This window comes from Lactuca saligna, chromosome 5 (genome assembly GCF_052625555.1).
Source record: "Lactuca saligna cultivar CGN05327 chromosome 5, ASM5262555v1, whole genome shotgun sequence".
In the NCBI taxonomy this organism is placed as follows: Eukaryota; Viridiplantae; Streptophyta; class Magnoliopsida; order Asterales; family Asteraceae; genus Lactuca; species Lactuca saligna.
The window spans coordinates 53268979-53294289 of NC_136421.1; the positions used below are offsets into that span (position 1 = coordinate 53268979).

General features: G+C 43.2%; 1 protein-coding gene across 1 annotated transcript; it reads left to right on the forward strand.

The window, feature by feature from the left end:
* The first annotated feature begins 22395 nt into the window (after window positions 1-22395).
* LOC145045288 (uncharacterized) lies at window positions 22396-23712 on the forward strand. Its single transcript, XM_078993624.1, has 2 exons — window positions 22396-22606; window positions 23033-23712. Exons 1-2 carry the CDS (start codon window positions 22396-22398, stop codon window positions 23710-23712), a joined length of 891 nt encoding a protein of 296 aa, XP_078849750.1.
* The last annotated feature ends 1599 nt before the right edge of the window (window positions 23713-25311 follow it).

Consider the following 25311-nt stretch of genomic DNA (forward strand, 5'->3'; position numbering starts at 1 on the left):
AGACTTGCCGAGTCCAAGAATGGACTCCTCGAGTTGGTCACATCTTCTCACTAAATCTTCGATTTCTAATGTACAATCCTTGATCAAAAGATAGATCTATGCTTCTACAATCGATCTAGCACGTAAAGTTACAACATTTATGTGCTTACATGGGACTTTGAGCTCAAAATGTCCTTAAACAAGCTCCTTCAATGCATGGGGCCTTCTTTATGTGCAAGAGCCACTCCTTTCTACCTTGTAACCTCTCTAAAGACCTAGATCTGAAGCATCAACTCCCAACCATGCTTGCAATCATGGTTGGTGATCAAAATGGCTTAGAAAAGCCCTAAAACTCCACAAAATGGGATCTATCAAAAGCACTAACAAGGCATAGACTTTATACCTCCTGAAGACTGCAAATGATGCTCAAAATCAGATCCTTCTAGCCTCCTCTTGATCCTTCAAGCTTTTCCTTCCTTCCTTGGGTCACAAAACCACCAAAATCACTCCAAATACCTTAGATTTCTTCAAGAACAGCTAGGGTTTGCTATGGGGATCTTCTGGAAGCAAGTGGGATGAAGGATGCCAAGTTAAGGTGTTTAAATAGGGTGCAAACCCTTGGGTTAGGGTTTTTGTCCGGATAGGGCCTACTCGCCGAGTCCGGGACCCGACTCGTTGAGTCCACAGCTTAAATCCCACGTCTCATCCCGCTTCTACTTGGCGAGTTGGTCCTTCAACTCACTAAGTCCAAGGCATAAATTAAAAAAATGTAAATAAATGAATACGTATAAAGAACCAGGTGCTACAAATCTCCCCCACTTATTTTAGACTTCATCCTCGAAGTCTGCTGCTCGATCCTGAAACAGCTCGGGGTAATGCGCCATCATCTCGTCCGCTGGCTCCAAAGTCCAATCCGACCCCTTCAAGTGCTACCATTGCACCTTCGCGAGTTCCATTCTTTTGTTCCTCAAATCCTTCAACTTCCGGTCGACGACTGCCACCGGTCGCTCAATGTAGTTCAGGCTGTCATCAACCTGAATGTCCTCCAAGGGTACCACTGTTGAGGCATCCACCAGGCACTTTCGCAGCTGAGAAACATGGAAATTGTTGTGTATCTGACAGAGTTCGGCTGGGAAATCCAACCTATACGCCACCTTGCCCACCCGGGCTATAACCTTGAACAGTCCAATGTACCTGGGGCCCAACTTGACCCGCTTCCTGAATCGGATAACACCTTTCCATGGCGACACCTTCAGTAGAACCATATCCCCGACCTGGAACTCCAGGTCTGATCGGCACTTATCGGCATAGCTTTTCTACCGACTCTGAGCAGTCTGAAGCTTCCTTCGGACCTGCTGAATCTTCTTTGGCGTCTTGAGCACTACCTCAATGTTCCCTATTACCCTCTGGCCAACCTCGCCCCAACATATCGGGGTCCTGCACTTCCTCCCGTATAGCATCTCGAAGGGAGGACGATCAATGCTCGCATGATAACTATTATTATAGGAGAACTATGCTAATGGAAGGTAGGTATCCCAACTACCTCCGAAGTCTAGTACGCATGCTCGCAACATATCCTCCAAGGTCTGGATGGTCGGATCGCTCTGACCATCATTTTGCGGGTGAAAGGCGGTGCTAAAATGCAGACGAGTACCCAACATGTCATGAAACTTCCACCAAAACCTGGAAGTGAACCGCACATCCCTGTCACATCCCGCTTCAGGAACCATGCTGCATTCCGCTTCATGCAGGGACACCAATAGTCCAGAAGACGATCCCTATACATCTTCGTCGCCCCGGGATGAATGAAGAATCAATATTTATATGCCTCTTCCATCAGAACCTGGCGCACACCCCCGTGGGATGGCACCCACACCCTACGGTGTAGTGTTAGTAATCCTAGGTTGTCGTATTTTAAGGAGGAAACCTGCCCCACAATCCTCTCGCTCATTCAATGTTCCTCCTTCATGGCCTCTTGTTAGGCCTCCCGAATCCGCTTCAACAGCGGAGTCACCACTGTTATCCTCGGACAGATATCCCTGATTGACACTGCCTTGCGGCTAAGCCCGTTGGCCACCACATTGGCCTTACCCGGGTGATAAAGAATCTCGCAATCATAATCCTTTACCACGTCCATCCACCGATGCTACCTCATGTTTAGATTCGGCTGATCCATGAGGTACTTCAAACTCTTATGGTCCGTGTAGATGGTACAACGAACCCCATAGAGGTAATGACACCAAATCATGAGGGCGAATACAACATCCCCTAATTCCAAATCATGTGTCGAGTAGTACGGCTCGTGAGGCTTCAGCTGCCTCGACGCGTAGGCGATGACATGCCCTCTCTGCATCAATATTGCACCCAAACCTTAGATAGACGCATCGCATTACACAACAAAATCCTCCATGCCCTATGGTAGGGCTAAGATTGGTGCCTCACACAATCTCTGTCTCAGTGTCTCGAACGCGGCCTGCTTCTCAGGCCCCCAACGAAATACCACAACCTTCCTCGTTAGCCTGGTCAGGGGTACAACTATCTTGGAGAAATCCTTGATGAATCTCCGATAGTAGCTGGCTAATCCTAGGAAACTCGAAATCTCGGATGGAGACTTCGGAACCTCCCATCTCATCACGGCCTCCACTTTGGCTGGGTCCACTGAGATCTCGTTCTGGTTGACGAGATGCCCAAGGAACTGCACCTTGTGCAACCATAACTCACACTTGGAGAACTTAGCATACAAGTTCTCCCTCCTTAAAGTCTCTAGAACCTCTCGCAGATGCTCCTCGTGCTCCTCCTGCATCTTGGAGTAAACCAAGATATCATCAATAAACACTATCATAGATCGGTCTAACATCAGCTTACACACACGGTTCATGAGGTCCATGAGCACAAAAGGAGCATTGGTGAGCCCGAAGGGCATTACCACAAACTCGTAGTGGCCATAGCACGGCCGAAATGCAGTCTTCTGTACATCCTCATCTCTGACCCTCATATGATGGTATCCTGAACGTAGATCAATCTTGGAGAACCAAGATATTCCCTGTAGCTGGTCAAAGATGTCATCAATCCTTGGGAGTGGGTAACGGTTCTTCACCGTTACCTTGTTCAGCTCCCAGTAATCTATACACATCCGATGCAACCTGTCCTTCTTCCTCACAAACATAATCGAGGCTCCCCAGGGAGAGCTGCTCGCTTTAATGAATCCCTTCTCTAACAGCTCCTGCAGCTGTGTAGACAACTCTTGCATCTCATAAGGAGCCAAACGATAGGGTGCCTTGGCTATCGGAGCCACACCAGGAACTAGGTCGATCCTGAACTCCACCTTCCTCTCCGGTCAGGGAATACATCCGTAAAGTCTCGCACTACGGGCACATCCCCCACTATCACCTTACCCGCCACCCAGGTGTCCATAACATAAGCGACATATCCTGCGCAACCCTGCTAAAGGTAATGCCTAGCTCACGCTGCTGAACATACCGCTGGTCCTTGTTGTGGCCTCTCGCCCTAAACTATCAACTCTCCCCCACTTGGGGTCCTGATCCAAACCAATTACTACGCGCAATCTATCACTGCCCCATTGGGGCTCAACCAATCCATGCCTATAATCACCTTGTTCCCTCTCAACGGAATAGGAACCAGGTCCACTAGATAACGCTCCTCAAATAATCTCAGTACACAGCCTCGGAATACCGTCGATGCTCGCACCGATCGGTCATCTGCAATCTCTACCTCTAAAGGGTAATCCAACATGCCCGAAGACTCAGGAAACTTCTTGATAAGCGCAAGAGAGACAAATGATCGGGTAGCCCCCGAATCAAATAGTACCTGAACTGGGATACTGTTCACATGGAACGATCCTAAACAGAGCACATACATAACATATCAAAATCACAGCATCGCATCATAAAGCATAATGATAAGAAATCATTCCCGTCACCACATCGGGTGCAGCACATGCCTCCTCGGTAGTCAACTAGAATGCCCTACTCCTCACCATTGGAGCCTCTGCCTTTCCCTATCGGCCATCAGTGATCCGCAGGGTTGCTGGAGCTGGCGCCTTCACTGGCGCTGATGCTGCTGACAACTGGGGGTAGTTGGCCTTCTTGTGGCCCTTCTGATTGCAGTGGAAACATAGCAACTCAGACGTCTGAATAACCGGTGCAGGGGCAGTACAATCCCTGCTGAAATGCCCCATCTTGCCGCACTTGTAGCATCCCGACGATCCCAATCTACACGCCCCTCGTAAGGCCTGCCCCATTACCTATAACGGCCCGGTCCTGACTGGCATTTCGACTTACCGTCTGATCCCTTGGGCTTCTTCCTAGAAGCCCCAGTCATCTGACCCTCCTCTATCTTTCTTTTCCTGACATGCTCCAGGTCAATCTCCTTCTCCATTTCCCTGGTAATCTTGGAATCTAGGGTAGGGCATGCAGAAAAACTAACATGCTCCCGAATGTCGGCCCCTAGCTTGTCGTGGTAGCGGGTCCTCCTCATATCCTCTTCTCCTGCATACTGAATAACCAGCAATGCCTTCTACTGGAACTTGGCGGTGATCTCTGCCACAGTCTTCGTAGTCTGTCTCATGTCCAAAAACTCCCTGGCCAGATGCTGAAGCTCTACAGCTGGCGCAAACTCCACTCGGAACCGGGTTACAAAATCTAACCATGTCATAGCCTCAACATCCGAGGCTCCTAGAGAGTCACCAACCGACTCCCACCAATCCCTAGCCTGGTCCCTCAAACACCCTGCTGCAAATCATACCTTCGACCCCTAGGGGCAGAAGCTGGTCAGCTACGCGGACTCAATGTCTGCAATCCATCATCTGGCAGCAATGGGGTCCTTCGCCCCGTGGAAATCTGGTGCACCACTGCCCTTGAAGTCCTTAAAGGATAGTGTATGGTATCCTGACTGACTAGATGCCATATCACTCTTGAACGCCCTGAGGCGATCCTCCATCAGCTCGACTATCCCTTCCTTGATCGACCCGAAGATGATGGGGGTCGACTCAAGGATGCCTCTGATGATCTCTGACGCGATGAACTCATGTAGCCTCTCATCTGCTAGCTTGGAACCTGATCCCAAACCTGATCCCTCTCCTGAACTGCCAACTACTGGCCTCTGTCGTAGTAACACCATTCTACAAAACATAATACCAATCGTTAGTGATACCGATACATCTCGAGGGATCACATCCACTACAAGTTCCCTGGTCTTGTCTCAGCCTTCCTCAATTTAGGTACGGATCCTCTGCTTACAGTAGTATGGGCCCATACTACCTTCCACATCTATTCGTACCTTCCTCAAGGACTGCCTTGACTCCACCAAGTCCCTTTCACTACTATTGATTCTCTGTTATTCCCATCCTAGGATTACCCTAGGGAAAATCTTTAACTCCACCCAAACCGGTCCTCAGCTGTTGAAGGCCTCATTGTAATCCCAATTAGCCATTACCTAAATATCATCGCATGTAGTGAGGCTTAGATAATCCTTCGAGTAACAGACTCGTCCCTACAACGGTTAGACTCAGATGAGAGTTGCGCAATAGGGCCAAATCTAGTACTATGAGGTTATTCAACCCTGATCACATGTGACGTGATGTATTCACCTAATGGCTAACTCCCATCACTTAGAGTCCCACAAAAGCACAAAGCAAGAAGCATTCGGACGCACGAAAAACTACTCAAGCAAATCTGTCCTCATAATGAGAAGTTGAACTAGCATATAATGTTGAGCTCATACTACCAGGCATAACCTAAATAGGCTATCCTACTACTGTCTACTCAATACTAGCATGCAATTCTCATAAGCTAAAGCACATAAAGCATGCATATAAGGCATCGTTCCTAGATCCTTAGTCCTATTCTAGCATGCTGTTCTACTGAAACTAATAAACATAAGATAACTGGTATGGGTACTATGGGGAATACTTACTTGAGCTTGGCCGGTTGAACACATCACACACTTGTACCTTCTCAAAACTCTTTTATCTTAGCTTTAAGAAAGTCATTTTCCTTGTAAAAAAATCTTTTGATCCCTTCGTTTGAGTCCAAACACCCCCGAAGGTGTATCCGAATCCCTCAAACCAGGGCTCTGATACCAACTTGTAATGGCCCAATTTTCACGACCAAAAATTTCATTTTTTATTAAGTGATTTGCAAAACATTTGTAACAAAATATCATCCGATCATATAATTAGATAAAAACATATCTCGTATCTGAAAACCGAATCGTAAAAACATAAGAATGTCAGAGTACAAATCCCAGAATAACTCATAATGCGGAAAACAAAGAGTGTGTGTATGATGTGCCGCTACCGCGCCGGCTCCTTCCCCTTCGCTGAAGAGGTACCTAAAACCAAAACTGTAAACTATAAGCACGAAGCTTAGTGAATTCCCCCATCATACCACATTCCATACAATGACTTAGCATACATACTGTCGGACAATTATGGGGTGCCCGACTTACCCGGTACAACCATTATGGGGTGCCGACCAACCCATGCGGCAATTCTGGGGTGCTGTCCTACCCATGCGGTCATTCTGGGGTGCCGTCCTACCCATGTCAAGCCATTCTGGGGTGCTGACCTACCCGTCGGTCCTAACAACCAAACTTGGGGATTATTCCCCTCTTACTACCGCTATCACAGATAACATATCATGCCAGCATATAAACATATCAACACATATTATCAGACATATATGGGGTGTCTGACCTACCCTTCGGTCCTAACAACTGAACTCTACTACTATCACATATAACATATCAGGTAGTAGCAAACCTAGATGATATCACAAAGACAATCATCTAATCACACAACTCCTACTGGTGGGCCAACATTGTGGTCGTAGACCTACCGCTACTGGAAGGTAACTCACCTCATAGTAGCTGCTGATCTGTGCGGAAATTCTCTAAGTGCTGCCGCTGCTGCTCCGACAATCCTCCGGCTATAATTCCTACAAAACACTTAGTCATACACTGCTAACTTGTTATTACGGTAAAATGACCATTTTACCCCTAACCAAATCAAAGTCAAAGTCAACTTCTAGTTGACCTGACTCGCCGAGTTGGCTCGCCAACTCGCCGAGTCCCTATCCTTCCATTTGTCCTTATACTCATCTCTACTCGTCGAGTTAGGCGATGACTCGATGAGTTTTCCTTATAAATGAACATCGACTGAATCCTCATCCGACTCACCGAGTTGTATGAACAACTCATCGAGTTCATCTTCAACTGATACACAGGTCCTGTCCGTGACTCGCCGAGTTGTATGAACAACTCGTCGAGTTCATCTTCATCCTTAAGAAGTTTGCCTTGGACTCACCGAGTCTGCTCATGCACTCACCAAGTCCCATGAACTTCCAGAACAATGATTTAGTCCAGAACGTTGGGTCACTCCCTGGGACCCCCAAAAACCTTTCCACACTTAACTGGGTCCTTATGACCCTCAACTGATATGGTACAGAAACCTTGGACTCGTCGAGTTGGTCACATCTTCTCACTAAATTTTCGATTCCTGATGTACAACCCTGATCAAAAGATATATCTATGCTTCTACAATCGATCTAGCATGTAAAGTTACAACCTTTACGTGCTTGCATGGGAATTTAAGCTCAAAATGTCCTTAAAAAGCTCTTTCAATGCATGAGGCCTTCTTTGAGTGCAAGAGCCACTCCTTTTCTGCCTTGTAACCTCTCTAAAGACCTAGATCCAAAACATTAACTCCCAACCATGCTTGCAATCATGGTTGGTGACCAAAATGGCTTAGAAAAGCCCTAAAACTCCACAGAATGGGATATATCAATAGAACTAACAAGTCATAGACTTTATACCTCCTAAAGACTGCAAATGATGCTCAAAATCGGATCCTTCTAGCCTCCTCTTGATCCTTCAAGCTTTTCCTTCCTTCCTTGGTCACAAAAGCACAAAAGTCACTCCAAATGCCTTAGATTGCTTCAAGAACGGCTAGGGTTTGCTATGGGGGTCTTCTGGGAGGAAATGGGACGAAGGAGGCCAAGTTAAGGTGTTTAAATAGGGTGCAAACCCTTGGGTTAGGGTTTTTGTCCAGACAGGGCCTGCTCGCCGAGTCCAAAGCTTAAACCCCTCGTCTCATCACGCTTCTACTCGGCGATTTGGTCCTTCAACTCGCCGAGTCCAAGGCCAAAATGCAGAAATGTAAATAAAAGAATATGTACCAAGAACCAGGTGCTACAGACAGTCTAAAATGGAGTCCGTATGTAGAAATTATGAATTCTACATGGTCGTTTAGCAGTGTATTTTTCTCTTACTGTTAAATTTTAAATCGGTCGAGAATTAGCCAATGATGTCTAAACATACACTGTAGCGCATGTCTCCACCAATGTGTGGATATAAATAATGTCAAAAAATGGAGCTCGTATGCGAAAGTTACGGGGTGTAGAAATCGATGATGTGCTGCAGCGAAATGGGTGACGTGGCGCAATCTGAGCCATTGCTTTCTCAGAACCAGATTAAGAACTGTGGAACAAACGCGACGAGTTCGACCGGCAACATGACGAGTTGGGGGTCAGAAAATCTATGAGTTGGGCCAGAAATTCGATGATTTCACCCCTTTTTCAGCCAATAAATACCACTCGAGAGTTCCATCAATTTTCATACCAAAATCCACTTCTTTTTCTCTCTACTCACTCTCTAAACCTCCCAAAACACCCCCAAAAGCCTAGGCAAATTCCCTAGCACTTGAAAAAAACCCCAGAGCGCTAGATGGCTCCGAGAAAAAGATTTTTTCGGTTTGGAAACTCTGCCCTCGTAGAGCCCGATTTTCAATCAAGCCTCCCGGTTTCGTTGAAGCGAAGTGATGTCTAAATTGGAATCACCACCTTATCAAGTTAGTGCATAGTTACTTTCATCTTACACATGCATATGAAGTATTCTATATTATTTAAGTGCTATGTGTGCGTATTATCTATTTACTTAAGATCTTGTAACGACCCCAAAATTTAAGATCAAAAATTTCTTTAATAAATCATTACTTAAAGTAAAGTCATCATTCCAAAACATAATATGAGTATAAGTTTTCAAAACACATGTTCATTATCAGAGTAAACGTTCCCAGGCTGTCTAATCTATGGTGTGTGCCATGCGATCACCCTGAGCTCTTTCCTCCGCTACCAGAAGTACCTGAAACCAAAACTGAAAACCGTAAGCACGAAGCTTAGTGAGTTCCCCCAACGTACCACATACCATACAAACACGTAACATACGTACTGCCAGGCTATTCTGGGGTGCCTGACTACCTGGTACGGCCATTCTGGGGTGCCGACCTACCCATACGGCCATTCTGGGGTGCCGTCCTACCCGTGTCAAGCCATTCTGGGGTGCTGACCTACCCATGTCAAGCCATTTTGGGGCGCTGACCTACCCATGTCAAGCCATTCTGGGGTGCTGACCTACCCGTCGGTCCTAACAACCGACCTTCCACCCCCTACTGCTACTACCACATATATCATAAGATAAACATACTATCAGACATATCTGGGGTGTCTGAACTACCCTTCGGTCCTAACAACCGAACTCGGGGACTCGTCCCCTTCATACTACCTCTATCTCATATAACATAACAAGCCAGCATGCAAACATATCATCACATACTATCAGACGTATCAGGGGTGTCTGACCTACCCTTCGGTCCTAACAACCGAACTCTACTACTATCACACATAACATATCATGCCAGCATATAACATATCAGGTAGTAGGAAACGTAAATGATATCACAAAGACAATCATCTAACATACAACTCTTACTGGTGGGCCGGCATTGTGGCCTTAGACCCACCGCTACTGGAAGGTAACTCACCTGCACTGGCTGAACTTGCCGATGATCTCACTAGCTGCTTCCCGACAACTCACGGAACTCCCGCTCCCCTTGCTCCCCGAACTACCAATATCAATGCAACACTGAGTCTAACTGATCCCCAAAAGACAACCAAGTCCACCCTGGTCCAAAGTCAAAGTCCTGGTCAAAGTCAACCATCCAGGTCAACCCTACTCGCCGAGTCACCCTACTGACTCGCCGAGTTCAAAATGATCAGATTCCTTCCATTCCTGACTCGACTCGCCGATTCAGTCCATGACTCGCCGAGTCTACCGATTCCTGAGTCCAGACCTGACCAACTCACTGAGTCTCCAACCGACTCACTGATTCGAGTCACAACTTGAAGGGTTTGGGGTTTCGCGACCTGACTCGCCGAGTCCAAGAACAGACTTGCCGAGTCCAAGGCAATCTTCATACGACTCGACGAGTTGTTCATCCCACTCGTCGAGTTTCTCCACAACTTCATGCTACTCGCCGAGTCCACTCAAAGGACTCGTCGAGTCCCTTCAGATCTCCTTACATGCAGAGGATTTTTGAGTCATGCATGGACTCCAAACTATAGATCCACCCTTCCCAAGCCTATTCCACACGTAAAGTTGCAAACTTTACGTGTAGAGAAGGAGATCTAGGCAAAATACGCCATTAACTAGGGTGTAAGGCCAAGGGGCTTCAAAATCGACTCAATGGCTGATACTTTATGCTTCTCCAGACCCTAAAACACTTGGATCTGAAGTAGCAACTCCAGATCCGGTTTCTAACCCAAAATAATAACATTATGGCAAAAGAGCCCCAACAACCACACATAGATCTAGGTGCAAAAAGGGTCCAGGAACTAGTTTATTACCTCCAAGTGCTCAGAATGAACTCACAATCCCAGATCCCTAGCTCCTTCTTGCTCCTCCAGGTTCCTTCTTCCTCTTCCAAGCTTGAATGCACCTTCCAAGGCTCAACTAGGAGATATGACGGCTAGGGTTCGATATCCAGGGCTAAAGAGGCAGTAAGGAACCCTAGGAAGAAGATTAAGACATTTATATAGGCCCCAATTCCCGAATTTAGGGTTTTCCACGCACAGACCAGACTCGCCGAGTCACCTTGACCGACTCGCCGAGTCGGTCGCTTACGCCTCGACCCGGATCCCGCTCGGACTCGCCGAGTCCCTCCTTGGACTCTCCGAGTCGGCCCTTAAATTAGGGCTTTTCTTTCCTTTCTTGGCCTTTGAAACTTTGGGTGTTACAACTCTCCCCCACTTAAACTAAACTTCGCCCTCGAAGTTTACTATACTCAACTGTCGGCGATCAACCTCCAAATCCCCACCATCCATTCTAGCACCAGCTGCCTAACTTTGTTGGCCTTCCGTTCAGTCATTCAGACCAATATCAATCCCTTACAGATAATAATCTCAGGTCCATCCCGAGCCTGAACATCCTATAACACAACTTACTCAACCGACAATCTTTTGGTAATTTCCAAATACCGTACTGACCCCGTAGGGTTCACCCTTCCTTTCCCTTACGCGTTTTCCCTGCCTCCCCAAGGCAATGCTCCATAACCATCTATCCCTTCTGCCGCAGTGAAGACCCTTTCCTCACCAAATCTATTACTCCCGTCACTCCCAGTACGGGTCATCGTTGCCAGTAACCACTGGGCATTCTTCCTACTATCATTCGGTGTCGAGCACCCCACGACCGACTCCCTGAATCCCACCATACTCTGCATCCCTGCACTGCTACTGGCTAGAAATCCTGCTATTCTTATATGGCTTCCGAATAAACTGAGACCATCCTGGTCCCTACCAACCTATCAATATCTGGATTACCGACTCTCACCGATTACTGACCCAGCACAACCACTAGTCGCTCCCAGCGATATTCGAAGATACTTCCGCCACCTATACTGCTATCCTCATACGGGCCTCGCCCACGGGTCTCACCCGACTGTATCCTAGAGAGGCCTCTTCCAAGGTCTCAACTCTCCATGGCTATACAGGCAACTCCATACCATTCTCATCCATTCCCCATTCCCGATCTCTATCCGAATGTTAGGAGATAAGGGCCTCGCCCCGACTCCGCCAACGAAGCTACTTCAAAACGCTACAGCTGCCCCGTAGTCTTACATCACTTTCCACCACTAACTGCTGACACGAAAACATCTCCTGCTATTTGACCTCAAGATCCCCGTTCCGACTCACACGAGCTCTACATGTGGCCCTTTAACCTGAATCCGAACCACATACCCACCATTACCCTTCACACGCACGCACTCATGGGAAGTTCTCAAACTCCCAACCCTGAACTTTTAAATGCTGAACTACCCCCTTTCCTTATCAGAAATCATATACCCAATCTGGATTTGCGTTCCCTTACCCTTATACACTCGAAGGATTCTCCCCCACTTGGATCCTGCTTACACCTCGATGATCGATGAGCAGAAGCCCCAATCCTTGCTACCATCATCAATCCGCTGAGGAATCCCAAGCTTACCATAGCTAAGGATTTAACCTGTCCATACTAAACTCACACGGCTCCCAAACCAGCGAGACATACTGAGTCTCACCAAGGCATGCTACGGATACGGCACTCAAGGTAACCTTCTTCGATACAACCCATCCCTTAATTACTAACCAAATATCCAAGGTATGCAAATGGCATATAACTCGATCTCAATGAACCCGCTCGAAAATAAAATGCTCAACCGCTAATGATGCAGAACCATAACAATACAATCATGCACAAAATAAAAGAACTGAAAACGGAAGTCGCATACCTGCAATGTCCGGCGTTGCTCGCATCTCCAAAGTAGCCATCTGAAAAGCCCTGCCTCCTACCGCAGGCGCCTCCGCACGGCCCTGACGGCCGTCTGTGATCCTCAAAGTTGCAGGGGCGGGTGCCATCACCCGTCCTGCTGAAAACAAACTAGGGCACTGGGCCTTCTTGTGGCCCCGCTGATTGCAGTGAAAACATATCAAGTCTGATCCCTGGGTGATGGTAGCAGTACAATCTCTGCTAAAATGACCCGTCCGACCGCACCTGAAACAGCCAAACTCACCACCACTACCATTCCTGCACGCGCCCCCGTGCGTCCTACCACACCTTCCGCATCGACTGCGGTCCTGATAATCCCTCGACCTCGAATCCGCTCCCTTGGGCCTTTTGCCCGAACTCGCGGCTACCTGAACCTCATCCGGCTTCCTCTTCCGGATCTGCTCCAAATCAATTTCCCTCTCCCTGGCCCGAGAAATCATATCCCCCAGGATCTTACATCCGGACCCGCTCACGAACTCCCTGATGTCATCCCTCAGCATCTCGTGATATCGTGCCTTCTTCATCTCCTCATCCGCGACATACTGCGGAACAAGAAGGGCTCTCTCTCTGAACTTGGCGGTGATCTCCGCCACAGTCTCAGTAGTCTGCGTCAAATCCTGAAACTCCCAGGCCAACTGCTGCACCTCAATAATCGGCGAAAACTCCGCTCTAAACCTCGCTGAAAAATCACTCCAAGTCATCGCGTCCAACGCGGCATTGTCACCCAAAGCGTGAACAATCTCCTCCCACCAATCCCTCGCTCTGTCCTTCAGAAGACAGGAAGCGAGTCTGACCTTGTCCTCCTCAGGACACCGGCTCGTACGAAATGCGTTGGCAACATCAGCCAACCACCTGCTGCTAGCGATGGGGTCCCTAGCCCCATGATAATCTGGTGCCCTGCAGGCCCTGAACTCCCGAAATGTCAAGGTACGTGCTCCCAACAAAGCCATCATCTCAGTACGGAAGGCTCCCAGCCTCTCATCTAAAATCTCCAATATACCCTCCTTGACCGTGCCAAAGATGACAGGATTCTGAGCTAGAATACTATGCGTAACCTCCGCTGATATCAACTCTCTCATCCGCTCCTCAAGCTGCTCGGCCCTTAAACCCGAGCCTAATCCCTCTCCAGCGCCTGATCCGCCCGTTGGTCCCTCTTGCAATGTCACCATACTGAAACATACAACATAACCACTATCAGAATACTCCTCGCTACTGCGAGACCAAACATACTCACTACTAGGTTCCCGATCTTGTCTCGGCCTTCCCTGAATCGAGTACGGATCCTCTGCTTTCAGTAGTACGGGCCCATACTACCTTCCACATCTATCCGTACTTTCCTCAGGAACTGCTTTGACTCCACCAGGTCCCTTTCCTACTTCTACTGCTCCCAGCACTACCTCATCCTAGGCTTACCCTAGGGAAACCCTTGACTCAACTCAAACCTGTCCTCATCTGCTGAAGGCCTCCTCGCAATGCCAATTAGCCATCACCTGGATACCATCACATGTGATGAGGCTCAGATAATCCTTTAAGTAAAAGACCCATTCCTACCACGGTTGGACTCAAACAAGAGCTGCGCAATAGGACCAAATCCAACACTCTAAGATTATTCAACCCTGATTACATGTGACGTAACGTATCCACCTAATGGCTAACTCCCATCATTCAGAATCCCACAATGCACAAAGCAAGCAGCATTCAGACAAGGGAAAATCGAACCATAACATACTCAAGCAATCATATCCACATAGCAAGAATCTGAACTAGCATACAACACAACTCATAATCTCAGGCATAACCTAATCAAGCTATCCTACTACTGACTATTCAGCACTATCAGGCAGATCAAAAGCACATATAACAGGCACATAAGGCATCCTCCCTAGATCCTTAGTCCTAATCTAGCATGTTGTTCTATTAACTGATAATCAAAACATAAACTTGTATGGGTATTTTGGGGTACTTACTTGAGCTCAGTTGATTGCATGCACCACACCTCTTTTCTCTTTTCAAAGTTCTTTTCTTTCTGAATTCTTTTTACTTTTCTAAAATCATTTTCTTTCTCAAAACTCTTTTTACAAACTATCTTTTCATTTTGAAAACTTCCTTACCGATTCCTCAGTTTGAGTTCAGACACACCCGAGAGCATGTCCGAATCCCTTAACCCAAGGCTCTGATACCAACTTGTAACGACCCCAAAATTTAAGATCAAAAATTTCTTTAATAAATCATTACTTAAAGTAAGGTCATCATTCCAAAACATAATATGAGTATAAGTTTTCAAAACACATGTTCATTATCAGAGTAAACGTTCCCAGGCTGTCTAATCTATGGTGTGTGCCATGCGATCACCCCGAGCTCTTTCCTCCGCTACCAGAAGTACCTGAAACCAAAACTGAAAACCGTAAGCACGAAGCTTAGTGAGTTCCCCCAACGTACCACATACCATACAAACACGTAACATACGTACTGCTAGGCTATTCTGGGGTGCCTGACTACCCGGTACGGCCATTCTGGGGTGCCGACCTACCCATACGGCCATTCTAGCGTGCCGTCCTACCCGTGTCAAGCCATTCTGGGGTGCTGACCTACCCATGTCAAGCCATTCTGGAGCGCTGACCTACCCATGTCAAGCCATTCTGGGGTGCTGACCTACCCGTCGGTCCTAACAACCGACCCTCGGGGACTATTCCACCCCCTACTGCTACTACCACATATATCATAACATAAACATACTATCAGACATATCTGGGGTGTCCGAACTACCCTTCGGTCCTAACAACCGAACTCGGGGACTGGTCCCCTTCATACTACCTCTATCTCATATAACATAACAACCCAGCATGCAAACATATCATCACATACTGTCAGACGTATTTGGGGTGTCTGACCTACCCTTCGGTCCTAACAACCGAACTCTACTACTATCACACATAACATATCATGCCAGCATATAACATATCAGGTAGTAGGAAACGTAAATGATATCACAAAGACAATCATCTAACATACAACTCTTACTGGTGGGCCGACATTGTGGCCTTAGACCCACCGCTACTGGAAGGTAACTCACCTGCACTGGTTGAACTTGCCGATGATCTCACTAGCTGCATCCCGACAACTCACAGAACTCCCGCTCCCCTTGCTCCCCGAACTACCAATATCAATGCAACACTGAGTCTAACTGACCCCCGAAAGACAACCAAGTCCACCCTGGTCCAAAGTCAAAGTCCTGGTCAAAGTCAACCTTCCAGGTCAACCCTACTCGCCGAGTCACCCTACTGACTCGCCGAGTTCAAAATGATATGATTCCTTCCTTTCCTGACTCGACTCGCCGAGTCAGTCCATGACTCACCGAGTCTACCGATTCCTGAGTCCAGACCTGACCAACTCACTGAGTCTCCAACCGACTCACTGATTCGAGTCACAACTCGAAGGGTTTGGAGTTTCGCGACCTGACTCGCCGAGTCCAAGAACAGACTCGCCGAGTCCAAGGCAATCTTCATACGACTCGACGAGTTGTTCATCCCACTCGTCGAGTTTCTCCACAACTTCATGCTACTCGCCGAGTACACTCAAAGGACTCGTCGAGTCCCATTCAGATCTCCTTACATGTAGAGGATTTTTGAGTCATGCATGGACTCCAAACTATAGATCCACCCTTCCCAAGCCTATTCCACACGTAAAGTTGCAAACTTTACGTGTAGAGAAGGAGATCTAGGCAAAATACGCCATTAACTAGGGTGTAAGGCCAAGGGGCATCAAAATCGACTCAATGGTTGATACTTTATGCTTCTCCAGACCCTAAAACACTTGGATCTGAAGTAGCAACTCCAGATCCGGCTTCTAACCCAAAATAATAACATTATGGCAAAAGAGCCCCAACAACCACACATAGATCTAGGTGCAAAAAGGGTCCAGGAACTAGTTTATTACCTCCAAGTGCTCAGAATGAACTCACAATCCCAGATCCCTAGCTCCTTCTTGCTCCTCCAGGTTCCTTCTTCCTCTTCCAAGCTTGAATGCACCTTCCAAGGCTCAACTAGGAGATATGACGGTTAGGGTTCGATATCCAGGGCTAAAGAGGCAGTAAGGAACCCTAGGAAGAAGATTAAGACATTTATATAGGCCCCAAGTCCCGAATTTAGGGTTTTCCACGCACAGACCAGACTCGCCGAGTCACCTTGACCGACTCGCCGAGTCGGTCGCTTACGCCTCGACCCGGATCCCGCTCGGACTCGCCGAGTCGGCCCTTAAATTAGGGCTTTTCTTTCCTTTCTTGGTCTTTGAAAATTTGGGTGTTACAGATCTGTTCTAGATGAAAGATTTAAACTTGGTTTTTCAGATCTAAGCTGTATATGTATTTTATACTTTGAGATCTATGTTGGATGAAACATCTAAACTCCTTTCTTTTCAAATATGAACTTTTTCTTCATATCTAAAATGCATATGTATTTTAAACCTTGATATCTACATTGGATGAAAGAGTTAAACTTGGATTTTCAAATCTAAGCTTTATATGTATTTTATACTTTGAGATCTATGTTGGATGAAAGATCTAAACTTCCTTCTTTTCAGATCTGAACTTTTTCTTCATATCTAAATTGTATATGTATTTTATACCTTAATGTCTACATTGGATTAAAGATTTAAACTTTGTTTTTCAGATCTAAGTTGTATATGTATATCTTCAGATCTATCCTAGATGAAATATTTGGACATTATTTCAGATATGAACTGTATTTTTTTATCTATAAATATGTTGGCTAGAACATGGGTAGATAAGTGATGAGGGATGAAAGATGATATAGATAATATTGGCAGCTACGCCACAACCTGTAGATGCTTTTTTGAAATACGATATACTCTAAACATCCTAGCAGTTGCCCCTATAGGATAATATCGACATCTGTGCCTAATAGAGAACATCATAATCCTGGCAGTTGCGCCCAATAGATGATATTGGCAGCTGCACCTAGTTGAGAACAACGCAATCCTGGTGCAGCTAAAGGATAATATTGGCAAGTCTGCCTAATAGATGACATTAGCAGTAATGGACTTCACACGTATTCCCTAGGATAAACCTTAGGAATGAATGAATGAAGGATAGTTGATTCTTAGGTAAATCCTTAAGAATAAAGAAGATAATGGGGATGGGTAATTTGGTTGATTGTTGATGATTAAACATAATAATTATATTATTGTGGATTGAAAACCCTGTGTACACACCAGGTTTCCCAACCTGACCCACTCAGTTTATTTGTATCACAGGTTTCGATACGAAGTCAAATTACACTGAGAGATTAGAGAAGATGCAAATCACTAGTGTAAATGAATGTAAGGTCTGTTTATGCTTATGTTTCTGTATTGACGATGACATCCCATTGTTTTAAAATGAATAAAAAATATATTTCTTCGGAAATGCTTTGATAACATATTTATCATGTTTTCTAGGAACAATTTCCGCAACATATTTCTTTAAAAGATACCCTGATTTTCAAAATAAAGCATAAATAAATCGGTCTTTTCTGGCCATGAATATGGGGATGTCACAGAGTTGGAAAGGTTTCGTTCAATTCGGTTTGTGAAGTGGAGTCATATTGATAGTGTATTAGAATGGTTTTGTCTGTCGGGAAGTCACACAAGGTATTGGATTTCAAAATTTCGGATAGAGTAGTGATGGTTACTCTTCATTGGTTAAAGATAGTGGGTCATAGATTCATTCTTCGTTAGGGCATGTGATCTCTTCTAAGAATGAGGATTTGATAACAGTAACATATTAAATTCGATTGATCAGGCAGACTGGACAACCCTAATTGTTATCTAGGAAGTTCTGGCAAGGTTGTCATGTATGGCATATTAAGTTGTAAGGAATTATTTCGAGGATGAAATCTAATTTAAGTGGAGGAGAGTTGTAACACCTGATTCCCAAATTGGTTAAACTTACTTTTATCAAGGAACAAAGATGACATTTTGTAGGAAACATTGTGCCACGATGTGGTGTTGGGATGCCCGTGACGTGGCATTAATTATAAGGAACGCATGTTTTATTTGGATCGCCATGACATGACAAAGGGTTTTCACGGTATGGCAACTGTTACGGCCTAATCCCATGATTTTTTAGGGTTTGATTCATATTTAAACCCATCTAAGTCATTTCTAGAGTTTATTTCCCATCTCCAACACCCTTATACATCAGAGAAACCCTAGTTCTCATTCCCTAGGTCGTGTCGCCTTTTTGGAGCATTGTTGGCTTGGAGAAGAAGAGAAGGGGAAGAAGGTACTTCATTGGAGGAGCTTGCAAGGAACCATCATCATTAACATCTCATATTGCTTTTGGACCATTGTAAGTGTCAAAGGCTCAAAATTTATGGCTTGGAGTGGTTAGATTTAAGATATTGTCCCATTTTGTTCATGTTTAAGCAAGTTTGAAAGGAATAAACACATAAAGTTGGCAACTTTATGTGTCTCGTGCGTCCCATGAGCAATATATGTTGTAGATCTAGACTTTGGTTGGACTTCTTTTTATTTGCTTGAGTTTTGGTTTTTTTAGCTCATTTTGACCTAAAATGGATTCTATAAATATGTTGGACAAACATGTCCATAAAGCTTTCATCTTTATGTTAGATCTGGTAATCGAAACCCTTGTGGAGTGGTTGGTTTGAGCACTTGTCAGATTGAGGGCCTAATGGTTAAGACATTATGGTATTTGGCTTCATTTGGACCTAGGTTTGGAGATCTTGATCTTTTTGTGTGTCTTAATAATTAAAGTTGGAAACTTTATCCTTTTAGACCATAGAATAGACCAGATCTGAGCTTTGGAGCTCTTGGAATCGAAGAAAGCAACTTAATCCATTGAGCTGCTAGAAACTCAGCACCCACGACATGGCCATAAGTCGCCACGGCGTGATGACTGGGAAGTTCACTTTTGTTCGATCGTATGAGGGCCGCGACATGGCCAAGGAGGGCCACCACGTAGTGGTTGACTGAAGTCGATGTTGACCGTTGACTTTTGGCATGGGTTGACTTTTGGTCAAATTTCTACTTTTAGAAGGTAGACTTAAGGTTTGCCTTGTTTGGATTGTTAAGAGGTGTTTGGAACCCATCTTTTAGTGTTGAGAGATATTTGTTGTGGTTGGTGTAACTTTGAGCTAGGTTTTAGTCGGTCCTGTGATTCAGGTGAGTCTACTCACTGTACTTGTGGGTCGAAGACATCAATGCTAGCCCAATAGATTACATATATGGGAAGACCAAGTAGTGGCCCTTGGAAAATGCATGAAAGACCTGGAGGTGGCACTCGTCAAATTGTATGCAAGACCAGGGTCTAGACCCTCGCACTTATATGTAGGATGCTAGTTGTCTTTGTGATACTTACATGGAAGGCCACGGTGGCTCTTGACACTTGACCTAGGGTTTGGCCCCGGATTAGCAAGGAAAGACTGATATGGCTCATGGCATGAAAGTAACTGTATGACTATGGTTAACACATAACAATCTCTATTCTATGTACGATATGGGGTATTTTGGGGAACTCACTAAGCTTTGTGCTTACGGTTTCATGTTTATGGTTTCAAGTACTTCCGGTTCTAAAAGGAAGGGCCCAACATGATTGCACAACATTCCCAAAGTTTCTGCATTGGCTACTTATGTTTTTTACTCTGATTTTTAAATGATGTAATCACTTTGATTGGTTTTCGAACAACTCATTTGTATGGTTTATTGTTTTAAAAATGGAAATTTTACTATGAATTTTTGGGTCGTTGAAGAAAGTATATTATGAAATATAAATAAGTAATATTTGAAGTATGAACTAATTAAAGACTATTAATATGGTTTTAGGTTTTCAAAGAGCTGAGAATCCATCTTAACCACTTCAGTAGTATATTTTGTGTTTTGCTGCTTTAGGTGAGTTTTCTCACTATACATTGTATTGCAGTATGTGTCCTTGTGTGTAGGATATTGTTATATTATAGTGTTCTATTAGACTGGTAGATCTTCTATCATTACACGTGTTTTTTTTTTTTTTTTTTTTTTTTATTTATTTATTTTTTTTTTTATGTATATCTAAACATAATATGGTTGAGTTGAAGTGGTACTGCTTTATGTTGTAAGCCAAAAAAAAAAATTAGGAGCAATTCAGTCATAAGCTGAAGGACCGGGAGGGGCAATCCAGTCTTATGTTGTGGGTTTGGTAGCCAGCCAGTAATGAGCTGAGGGCCCGAAAAGGGGCAATCCTATCTTATGTTGTGGGCTCGGGGGGCAATCGAGTCTTATGTTGTGGGCCCGATGTGCATGCATTGTATGTGTATTGTTGTATGTGTATTTTGGGGAACTCACTAAGCTTTGGCTTACAGTTGTAGATTCAAAAGTTTTTTAGGTACTTATCAGATTGCAAAGGCGAGACTGCACACTCGCACATCAACAGTTTTATGATTCGAGATTCCATTATTCTCCTTATAACTTTGATTTTGAAATATGGTTTATAACCAAATGGTTTGACTTTAATGTAACCTTATAAAATTGAGTGTTTATTTTATTTTAAAAATGGAAAAAATTATTCTAAAATTAGATTATGTTTTATTTAATTTTACGTTAGACTTTCTATGATCTATAACTTTATAATACTTTTATATTTTATTTGTAATGCATGTTGTATTATTAATTTTTTGATGTTTGGATTAGTTTTTCTATAATTAATGTTTCGTATCAGTTTTTGATATTTCATATTTGTTTTTCTATATGTAGAAGGACCTGTTTTAAAATAACATATTAGCGGTGACACTTTTATAGGGAATGTATGTATTAGTGACACTTTAGAGGGAACGTATGTACCAGGGTCGAAAAGTAGTATAGTGGCGACCAAATTATTAGCGATGGAAAATTATATTAATTATTATTTTGTGAATAATAACGGTGATTTGTCGCTGTTATTATCTTACGGTTTTATCTATGCTTATAAGGTGTTGTTTGTTTTTTAAAGCCAAAATATCTGCAGTTTGCGGACCACATCTGCAAACCTTTACGATAAAAGAGAGGGACTAAATGTCTGCAGTTTACAATATGAAGATTGTTTGTTTTTAACATCTGCAGTTGTTGAAATAAATTGATTTTTCAAACTTAATTCCATATCACAAACATTAAAAATGTATTTTCAAGGAAAAAAAAAAAAAAAAAAAACTATGCAGTGTGGCCCATGTTTTTTTTTTTTTTTTTTTTTTTTTTTTTGTTTAGGTTAAAATAGGGTCTAAAAACCTTTAAAGACAACGGTCCGTGTTTGCGTCAAGAAAACTTCGCGCAAACATTTATTGATCTGCGCACTTCCAAAAAACAAACACTATGCGATGACATATGTCTGCGCGTTGTTTGCTTGCGCGTTGACTGCATGGTGCAAATAAAAATGATCTTCATTAAAAAAAATAAATAAATACTCATTCGCGAAAAAGCCATTTCTATAGTGTGCAAGCAATTAAGGCCGCACGGTGTGGTGCAGTTTGTGACCGCACTTTGTTGCCACCTCAGCAGGGAACACCGCCTCCAGGGTGCGGTTTCCTGCCATTGAGACCGCAGTGCGGCCTTTGAAGACCGCAAAATGTGATTGGTTGGTCAAATTTTTGACCGTTGAATGCAATTTTTTTTTTCCTTTTGCTTTTTCTTTGCTTCCTATATATACACATATCAAACTTAATTTTTTTTCACAACACAATCTTCTCTCTCTCAATTTTTTTTTTTTTTTTTTTTTAAATCACCACTCTCCAAAAAATGTCATCTTCTTTATCTTCTGAAGAATTTAAGACTATTTTTGATACCGCTATTGCGTGTGTTCAAATGGCGGAACAAACATACAACGTTGTATGTAACAACGCAGCTGCAAGTTCTCAACAGAGAACACGAAGATACATTTACAGAAATCGTGAAGAAGTCAACCAGCGTTGGTGCAAGACTATTTTGCAGAGAATGCCACTTACCAAAGGTATTATTTTCGTAGGCGCTTCAGAATGCTCAAAGGTTTATTCGAACGTATAGTTGAAGATGTAACGAGGGAGTGCAGTTTTTTCTAACAACGCTACGATGCTAGTGGTACACCCGGTTTCACTCTGTTACAAAAATGCACGGCCGCACTTCGTTAGTTAGCATATGGCATTCCGCCTGATGCGTTAGACGAAAGTTTTAGGATGTCTGCTAGGATAGCACGAGACAGTCTCCATTTTTTCTGCAAAACTGTCATTCAGTTTTATGGTCCAAAATATTTATGTAAGCCTACACGTAATGACATCTTGCAATTGCAAGCTCATCATGCTAGTGTGCATGGGTTTCCTGGAATGCTAGGAAGCTTAGATTGTCTCCATTGGGCATTGGGAAAATTGCCCTACAACATATCATGGGCAATTTACCTGAGGTGATCATGGTCACCCAACGGTGATACTTGAAGCAGTTGCATCACAAGATATGTGGATTTGGCATTCTTTTTTTGGTTCTCCTGGTTCGATTAACGACATCAACGTTCTTAACCGTTCACCAATATTTAACAACATATACGATGGATCCGCACCAAATTCTTCTTTTCAAGTGCGTGGAACGCCATATAAGTATGGTTATTATCTGGTCGATGGAATCTATCCTGAGTATGCTGTGTTTGTTAAGTCGTTTTCAGCTCCACATGGTTCTAGACGAAAGAAATTCAAGAGAGCTCAAGAAAGAGCTAGGAAGGATGTTGAGCGTGCTTTTAGAGCTCTGAAGAAACGGTGTTTCATATTGAAAAAACCAGCAGCTTATTTGGGCGAGGAAAAACTTCAACAAATCATGTATACATGTATTATATTGCATAACATGATTATTGAAGACGAAGGAAGAGCGATATGTGCGTTTGATAAGGAAGAAATAATACCAGAGATACAGCCAATAGAAATTGGTGGCGAAGAGTATATAAACAGAAGAGCAGATATACGTTGCACTGAAACATTTCATAATCTTTGCAATAACTTGGTGGAACACATTTACGGGGTTCAAAACATTAACCTTAATTTGGATCCACCGGATGACCCCGAAGACGAGTTCTCGGAGAACAACTTTATGTAGTTTCCTTTAGTTATTTCATTTATGTTTTTTAAGTTTCTAGGGTTATTTAAATGTCATGTGTGTGGTTTTTTTTTTTTTTTTTTGGTAACGCAATGTACTGTTTTTTTTTTTAATTTTCAAGTAATGAAGAATTATGTTTTTTTTTATTAAAATAGAAGGTATATTAAATTAAATTAGTTAAAAAAAAAGAAGTTTTATTAAATTAAAATACTTAAAAAAAACAAAAAAATAAAAGAAATGAAAAGTGTGGCACCACACCCTTGGTGTGGCAAGAAACCACACTTGAGTGGTAAAAAGTGACATGACGCTGATGTGGCGGGGAAGAAAATGCGATTTCGGTGGCACCATTCCCTTCAGCCTAAGCATCTACTCAAATTACCACGTGGCTTCATCCCTACAATGACATCTACCCATACGACTAATTTAAGGTTGCTGTGTGGCTTCATGGTTTCGGTGACACCTATTCATTGAACATGTATGACATAAGAAATATAAATAAAGTAAGGCCGTTTAAAAAAATAAATCAATAAAATAAAAATTAGTGACAAATGCAATGAGCATTATCGGATTTTGGATGAGAAAAATCAAATGCGATGAGAATGTCGGATGGTTATAAGACGCTTTGCACCAACCGATCACAATTGTTGACCGAATATGATCTATGGTCGTGATTATTTATTATATTTTTTTTTTATAAATGTTTAGATTTTCAAAATAACCTAATCTTGTAATCAATATTTAAATTATAATTCCCAATTAACTATAAAACAATATTTACGCATTGAAAATATTAATTTATTATACATAATATTTTTTATTTATACATAAAAATTTATGTTTTATAAGAATATATATATAATACAACATTTTAAAACATAAATTATTATGTACGGAGAAAAGTTGTTATCTACGAATCAAATCCTATATATTTTTCAAACTAAGCACGTAAGATACCATTATGCAGAAAACAATTTAAAACACAATGATCAAGAAGATTAAACCCAGGTAATAGAGTAAGGACATCTTAACAATAATGAAAACAACAATGAGGAAAAAAGATTAAAAAAAACAAAAAAAAATAGCTAAAAAAAAAAAAAAAAAAAAAAAAAATACAAAAAAGAAAAAAACTACTAGGGATCAAACACAGGTAAACTAGTTACAAGGACGTCTTAGCAAGCAGTTAAGACCCTTTTCACTGATAACATAAAATGATTTTATTATTAAAAACGTCGACATAATTAAAAGTGGGGCTCTCGACGGCATGGGCCCTAGCGGTCCCCAGCGTGCCCCCACATCTTATGCAATACAACATTGCAGCTTAGTCATATGTGAATGTCTAATAAAACCCGGTTATATAACATGGTTCTACCATAAACAACCCGTACCTATCAGTAAAATAGAATCCAAAAAATATCTTCTATCTTTCAATGTTCCTCACAACCAATGTTTTGAAAAATCAGACGATATATCGAATCGACCGTCTTATTAATTTGATGGTTCAAATGGTTCAACCGATTAAATCAATCTTAAAAACCGAATGAATTGGATGCCATCATATATATATATATATATATATATATATATATATATATATATGGG